The 8225-nt window shown below is 35.1% G+C and overlaps 1 protein-coding gene across 1 annotated transcript; it reads left to right on the plus strand.

The window, feature by feature from the left end:
- The first annotated feature begins 581 nt into the window (after positions 1–581).
- On the plus strand, positions 582–7821 carry SYT4 (synaptotagmin 4). The gene is made up of 4 exons (XM_049769140.1): positions 582–866; positions 3503–4317; positions 6172–6292; positions 7514–7821. The coding sequence occupies exons 1-4, from the start codon at positions 833–835 to the stop codon at positions 7819–7821; spliced, it is 1278 nt and encodes a 425-aa protein (XP_049625097.1). The 5' UTR covers positions 582–832.
- The last annotated feature ends 404 nt before the right edge of the window (positions 7822–8225 follow it).

The raw sequence follows: 8225 nt of genomic DNA on the forward strand, positions 1-8225 counted from the left end.
ATAGGTGGAGCCACGACATCAACAAAAATGTTTGGATTGATACTTTGCTAGAAAATATAATTGTAGTGAGGGGGATTTAATTCATTTTTTGGTGGATCAGTAGACAGCAGACTTAATTCTATTTTTTTTTAATTTGCACAGTATACTACCCACAAATTAGAAGGCAAGAAAAGCATTTTACGACAGTTCATTTAATGAAGACATTTCTCTCTTAATCTTTCCCTTAAACCGCCTCAATAAATCGCATTACTCTGATTACTCACAGGCGCGTTTTACTGATTAGGAGATTTTCTAGGAGGCGCCCAGAGCCTGCGTTTCAGGGCTCATCTCTGGCTCCCCTAGAAGAGCAAAGCGAATCTCCAGTAGCCCAACAGTTAAAATAATTGATGAGTGTGTGTTGAATCCTCAGGGGAGACGGGAGGAAGAAGACGGGGAGCGGGGGTTGGGAAAGCCAACGAGTGTGGGGAGGAGCAGGGTGGGGGCCGCTGGCGCTGATTTCAACCCAGTAGCGTCAAGATTGCGTCAATTCGGGTTTCAGCCACGTCTAGAGTCTGGAGACGAGCCTTGCAGAAGAGCCAAAACAGGAACAGGGGAGCAAATCACTGTGCGAGGGCGAGTGGCCCTCCCACCCGGTCTCCTCCCATTCCCGGCGCAGGTCTCCTGGGCTCAGCGCTGTTGTTTTCAGCACTCGGGAAAGGAGAGCAGGCGCTTCCCGTCAGGCAAGGAGAGCAAGCTGGGGAGTTCGCAGTTCAGCACCTCGGACAGAGCACGCAGGAAAAAAGAAAAGGGAAGCAAGCAAGCAAAAGAAAGTCGGAAAGGAAAAAGGGAAAAAATGGCTCCGATCGCGACCAGCCGGGAAGAATTTGGTAAGCAAGTTACTCAACTTATAACTGAGACCGTTTCTTGAATACTCTGGAGTGGGCATGCATGTGTTGCCCCTTGAGATGTGGAACGTAGGTTTCTATATAGTCAATGTGCAAGGAAAATGAGAACAGGAACCGGGAACCCTGCGTGAGTCTGCTGTTTTACCTTTCCTTGGTACCTTTTCTGATACAATTGCCGGCTGGCTAAGGCGATTTTTACAGTCAAGAACTTCCTTTCCATTTAGGTGGCTCTGTAAAAAGCAGCTCGCCCGGAGTAAAGATAGGAGAAAGGGATCATTTTTTTTTTTTTAGTTGTTGTTTTATTTGATTTTATCTTATTGCTTCATAGGATCATTAAGTCTGGGGATGGAATCTATTGGTTGTGTAATCTGCATTTACTTCTTAAGAAAAGTCTGATATTTTCGTGATTATATAAGGGCTGGGTCTCGTTTCAAAACAACTAGCATATTTGGGTTATGGAGTGAATATATCATTCTAAAGTGTACCAGAAGGTCCTTTCTCTACACCGTTTTCCTTGCATTTCTCGGATATGTTGCTAGTGAAAGACAAAAATCCTATGATGCTAGAGTTAAAAGGCGATTCCATATGGACTAACGGAGCTCACTACATTTCACTAGTGAGGGAACTGACGCCCAGAGGGAAGTGCTTGGAGTCTGTTAGTTAAAAGCTACTAGAAACTAGAAACAAGAATTAGATTTCTCAATCTCTCTTTTTTATGTAGCAATTTTTTAAGCAGTGATCTTTGTTCTTTTAACAAATAAAATAATCAGATGGACTTTTTCAAAGTAAAAACAGAAATTTTAGTTTGTGTTTATTACAAAGGCAATGAGAACAGAGTTTTACTTACTTTCAAAGTGGTTTTCAGGCATGGAATTTTAAAGAAGCTTGTGAATAAAGAATATGGACATGATAATTGTTATTAAGTTCAGTGAAATGACCAATTTCGTGAATAAGCTGTAATGTTTGTTCCCAATTCCTGATTTGTAGCAAAATTGGCCAAATATTAGACATTTTCAAAGATGGCTATTGAAGAGTGTCTCTGGTCATATCAACCACCAACCAGTTAAAGAAAAAGAGCACAGTTTTTATGTCTTTATTGTTCTTCTTTTATTGGATAAAGAACTGCCTTAGTTCATGAATTGCTTTTGCTCTCTGGCCTTGGATTATTAGTTCCAGAGTAGGTCTTTCTCCCCTACAAAGACTTGAATGGAAGGAATATCTAAAAAGCTGATATTAAGTTTGGCTGCTTTCTCTAGCCCTTGCCTAATTATTTTCTATGCAACTTATTGACTTTTTATTTGGACAATAAGAAGATTGACTTTATTGATACATGCTTGTTTCTTGATATCATCATGCTAAAATCTTATGGGTTGTTTATCTCTTATTTCTCATTCTCAGTTTTAAGTCTTTAGTTTATTTTGTGATAATGAAGTAGGCAGGCAGAAGGCATGGGGAGATGGGTGGTAAATAACAAAAGATTGATCTTTTGATGTTTTTCTTAAGTAAGACTCAACATTTTCCTGATTGGAACTTTTAACTTCATTTTTCACACTTTGAAATAAAAATGAGTTTTGAAGTGGAACCAAGTTCAGGCGATATCATATTAACCACATTCATTTTGATTATGTTAAATTGTTGACTCCATTGATGCAGTGTGACCAGGTATAGTTATATGGTTTTATTGAAAAATATGCTTATATGGGGAATATTATAAGCTTCACATAATCAGTGTTACCAAATGTTAATAATTTAGAGTGCTCTTATTTAATGTCAAATATATTTGATTACCATTTACCATAAGCAAATGTACTAGAAAACATGCTTATAGTCAAAATTTAACTCAAATCTACCTAAATGTACTCTGCTCTTTAGATGTTTTGGAATAATGGTCACTTAATAACCATGTTTATACTCTGGTAGTTTGGTGTTTGGGAAATTTGAGAGTTGGTATAAAAGGATTACGTAGTGTTATAAGATGTGCTTTTAACATCCTTACTATTTTTAAAGAATAAATTAGTTGATTTTTTCATATATATTTTTTACCAATGTTTTATAAAATAGATTAGTTTGTGACACTGCAGTTAAAGCTCTACTATTTCACAAAACTATCTGAAACACTAAAGTTTGCTACTTGAAGCTGAGTAAATAAAAATATCTTAGAATATCTATTATCTCCCAGTTTTAAGAACGTACAGTGAGAGTTTCATAGTCAGAAGAATAATGCTTCTGGCAAGTCTAAAAATGTCTAAAAAATGAGAACATAATGAATTTTTACCTGACCTATCATATTGTAGTTGACTTTTGTCATCTGAGAAAACAGATAGGTCAGTGTTATTTAGCATTCTCATCCCAGGCCTTATTATTTCTCATCTTAATTTTATTTCAAAACAGCTCCCCAAAAAGAATTTTTTGTATTATATTTTATTTGTGTGAATGTGTCACACAGACTGTGTTTTTCACTTCAAGGTGATATCAAATGTATACATTATTTGTTCCAAGATCATTGGAAATAATCCCTTCTGTGCAAATTAGGGCAATTGCCACCCCCAACATGCTTTTGGAGTCATTACATATCTTCAACTCTGCTCCTTTAATGTATGTTATTGGTCATTTTTCAGATGAAATCCCCACAGTGGTGGGGATCTTCAGTGCATTTGGCCTGGTTTTCACGGTGTCTCTGTTTGCATGGATCTGCTGTCAGAGAAAATCATCCAAGTCTAACAAGACTCCTCCATATAAGTTTGTGCATGTATTAAAGGGTGTTGATATTTACCCAGAAAACCTAAATAGCAAAAAGAAATTTGGAGCTGATGACAAAAATGAAGATAAAAATAAGCCAGCTGTGTCAAAGAATTCACTGCATCTGGACCTTGAGAAACGTGATCTCAATGGCAATTTCCCCAAAACAAATCTCAAAGTTGGCAGTCCCTCTGATTCAGAAAATGTAACACCGAAGCTCTTTTCAGAAGGTGTAAAAGAAATTGTTTCCTCAGAGAGCCTGAAGTCCAGTACTTCCCTTACTTCAGATGAAAAACATGAGAAGTTGGGAACCCTCTTCTTCTCCTTAGAGTACAACTTTGAGAGGAAAGCATTTGTGGTGAATATTAAAGAAGCCCGTGGTTTGCCAGCTATGGATGAGCAGTCGATGACCTCTGACCCATACATCAAAATGACGATCTTGCCAGAGAAGAAGCATAAAGTGAAAACCAGAGTTCTTAGAAAGACCTTGGACCCAGCTTTTGATGAGACTTTTACATTCTATGGGATCCCTTACACCCAGATCCAAGAGTTGGTCTTGCACTTCACAGTCTTGAGTTTTGACAGGTTTTCAAGAGATGATGTTATTGGAGAAGTCCTTATTCCTCTTTCAGGAATTGAATTATCTGATGGAAAAATGCTAATGAACCGAGAGATTATCAAGAGAAATGTTAGGGTAATTAATTTTCAGTACTTAAATTATTTATAACAATCTTATGTGTAGTTTATTAATATGCATCTTTTCATTAAAATAAATCCATAATAGAATGTTTATAGTATTTATTAGTAATAATAAACAAATGGAGCAAAGGAAAAAGAAGGAATAGATTAGATAAGGAACAAATAAGCCTACAAATAAGGTGCTTCATGTTTTCAATGCTATTCTGTATGCATATTTGACGATAGCTGTAATAAATAGCTTTGATAACTCCTATCATAAGCATTTTGTTTGACAGACTCACTAATATTAAAATTTAGGCAAATGTTATTTTTACTCACAAGCACACTAGCAAAGATGTTTCAAAGATCAGCATAATTGAGTTTAAAATTAAGGTCACAGTTGAGTTCATATTGGGAAGTTATATTGACTTTTTATAAAATTCGCTTTTCAGAAGGGAGGTATGTCTTATTGAGTTTAAAATGTACTACTTTAGGGGCTGGCGAGGTGGCGCTAGAGGTAAGGTATCTGCCTTGCAAGCTCTAGCCAAGGAAAGATTGCAACCATGGTTTGATCCCTGGCGTCCCATATGGTCCCCCCAAGCCAGGGGCAATTTATGAGCGCTTAGCCAGAAGTAACCCCTGAGCATCAAATGGGTGTGGCCCGAAAAACAAAAACAAAAACAAAAATAAAATGTCCTACTTTATACTCTAATGGCAAATGAGCTACTCTGGTTTAGTATGTTATACTACTTTGGTATTTCTTGAATTATTACAAAATAATAAAGGATTAGTTAATCTTAATTTAATTCTATTTCAACTTTAGATCCAGAATTGAATTGACTCCAATTGTGATATTTCAGAATGACATATCTATACAGCATACATTCATAATATCAGAAAGCTTATTTGTACTATTTCCTGTCTTGTGTAAAAATGAATAAATTCCAGTGTTAAGAGGCTGGCCTAAGACATGGAGGCCATTTAAGGACACAGTTAAAAAAAGAAAGAAGACTCTGCAGCCTTATTTAATTCTTACTGTAATGCTTATTATACGGTGGCTCTTTGCCACCTTTGGCTCAAATACATACTGGAGTTTTCCAGTCCAACCATTTTTCATGGTTATAATACAATACTAAGTTCATATTTCATTTTAGTTAAAACTAGGTTTATTTTTCCCAAGTTTTCCTAGGTTCATTATAATTTTGTCTAATGCCATTAAAGCACAAGTAAAATCTAGATATCATGCAATGAAGGATCCTATGATGATAATGTTCTAAAACAAAGCATTAAAATTTTAAAGTCATTTTCTCAAAAATTTAATTAAATTCGGTTTCACCTTGTATTAAAGAAGGGCTTAGGCAGAAAAGTGAAAGCAGTTAACTTTAAATTCCCCGTATCTCTTGTCCCAATTAGAATAAAGTTAAGTTGTTCTAAATTCACTCTTTCTATAGGGTGCTTAGGAATTTGAAAGCAAAGTTCATCAGTGTTCATTGCCTTATACATATGCCATTGATGTAAATACTTTGAGAAAATGTATATTTAAATTAAAAGTAAATAAAACCCTAAAAATATATCCCTGTAGGCTTTCCTCTTAGTTAAGTCTTTTAAAAATCTCTCATGTTGGGTGTGGCCAACGTATTACACATTTAACATCCTGCAATACCTCAAAGTACCACAAGATGGCAGGCAGCTGTTTTTAGGAGGATAAGGTCTTGCACAAAATGCAGTAACTCAGTCCTTAGCACAATAAAATAAAACTAAGTAGAAGAGCTACATTGAAATAAAAATGTCATATTACTTTAAATGTTAACTTATGTACAGTTTTAATGCTAAAATGGCTACAAGTTTTATATTATTTCTCTTGGTTTAGAAGTCTTCAGGACGCGGTGAGTTGCTGATCTCACTTTGCTATCAATCCACCACAAATACTCTCACTGTTGTTGTTTTAAAAGCTCGACACCTGCCTAAATCTGACATATCTGGACTTTCAGGTGAGAATATCTCTGATAATTATATTTATTGTTTATTATATTGGATGAAATATTTGGCAATGAACATTGATTACAATTTTGATTCACCATTTTTATTTGCAACAATAATGACATAATTTATTTTTTCTCATTCTAAGGAATAAAATGTGAGTCAATACTATTGCTAAAATAAGATAACTGTGTGATTCTATAGTCTGGATTAAAGCAGGAATAGATGCTAGATAATGTATCAAATGAGCCTGAGGCATAATGTGGATGGAGATGAGAGTACATTGCTAAAATTAAGATGATGGAAATACACTTAAAATTTGCAAGGAAAGTCTTCATTTTGCTGTGTTTCATCTTTAGGCGTCTTCTTTGATCATCATCTAATCAATAATTTTACAGAATATAAATGATGTTTAGAATGAATAAAAGGGACTCTCATTTACACTTCAAAATGATCTGAGTTCAAATCTAAGCATTTCCATGACTGTTTAGTAAACTTTGGTATGTGTAATAATCTATACAAAACTAGATATTTCATAAGTATTGTAATACGTTTGAAATGTTATGAAGATTCAAAATATATACATATATATATAACGGTCATTTATTTTTGTTATTGCTGCTGCCACTATTACTATTTTTATACTACTATTGTTGCTATAGTAGAAGTACTACTAGTACTATCACCAGGACCACCACTTTCAATAACAAAAATTGAGTATAGCAAAAGTTGAGTATAGGCTTTCAAAGTTAGTTTAGGATGGTAAAATCAGCATGCATCAAAGAAAGGAAAAATAATAAAATTAACTGTGGATAGAGAAGAATGGTTTTAAAATCCATTCTTCAGGTAAATACTAGGGAACAAGAAACTAACATGGCAGGGAATTAAAGAATCACATAAAATTTAGAATCAAGAAGAGCATTCCCACTGTGGATACTAAATGTCCATTCAATGAAAAAATCTATTTAAACATTGAGAAGTAGAGAAAATTACCCAATATTGCACAACTCAAGTTAGGGATTTGTAGAACTGTGCTTATATTTTGTTCTCTGATAAGAGTCATTCATATAAGACTGTGTTAGTAGAACATTGTTAGTTTTTGTTTGTTTGTTTGTTTTATGTTATGTCCCATTTTTTTTCTAGCTTGCTTCTCACTTTCCACTTTAGAGCTATTCTTCTACTATTGTTACTGACACGAAATATCTATTTTTATGTTGCTTTTACCATTGCAGATCCATATGTCAAGGTAAACCTGTACCACGCCAAAAAGAGAATCTGCAAAAAGAAGACACATGTGAAAAAATGCACTCCCAATGCAGTGTTCAATGAATTGTTTGTCTTTGATATTCCTTGTGAGGACCTTGAGGAGATAAGTGTGGAATTCCTAGTTTTGGATTCTGAAAGGGGTTCACGAAATGAGGTGATTGGGAGGTTGGTCCTAGGAACAGCAGCAGAAGGAAGTGGTGGGGAGCACTGGAAAGAGATTTGTGGACTATCCCAGGAGACAAATTGGCCCCCCAAGTTGGCATATGCTCTGTGATGGTTAGCACCTCTAGCGTGAGTTGGGAACTTAAACAATTTCGACTAGGAAAGGACCAATTTTTATTTATGACATGTGAGTCCAAGTTTGGGTTAGCAAGCTAACTTTCTTTTATAAAAAGTTAATTGACTTTGCATTTCAACAAATAATGATAATTGTGTATCATGGTTTCCCACTTACTAGAAATGCTGGATATATTTTCATAAAATAGTGAGTTTTCCCTGCAGGTTTTCCAGACATCAGAAGAGTACCTCAAACATTTATGAATACTCCACTACAATCCAAGTTACAAATATAGGTTAGGTGATTATCACATTTGGAACATGTCACTAGAAATCAATGTGATGATTAGAACTTAGAAATGAAAGGTTTTTTCTTCCCTTGTGAAAAATTTATTTTTCCTC

The sequence above is a fragment of the Suncus etruscus genome, chromosome 2 (genome assembly GCF_024139225.1).
Source record: "Suncus etruscus isolate mSunEtr1 chromosome 2, mSunEtr1.pri.cur, whole genome shotgun sequence".
In the NCBI taxonomy this organism is placed as follows: Eukaryota; Metazoa; Chordata; class Mammalia; order Eulipotyphla; family Soricidae; genus Suncus; species Suncus etruscus.

Excerpts from the sequence above, each read along its gene's own strand:
- SYT4 (XM_049769140.1), top strand. The coding sequence starts at position 833 with ATGGCTCCGATCGCGACCAGCCGGGAAGAATTTG. Across the intron at positions 867-3,502 it reads GACCAGCCGGGAAGAATTTG|ATGAAATCCCCACAGTGGTG; the intron begins GTAAGCAAGTTA and ends GTCATTTTTCAG. Across the intron at positions 6,293-7,513 it reads TGACATATCTGGACTTTCAG|ATCCATATGTCAAGGTAAAC; the intron begins GTGAGAATATCT and ends TTACCATTGCAG.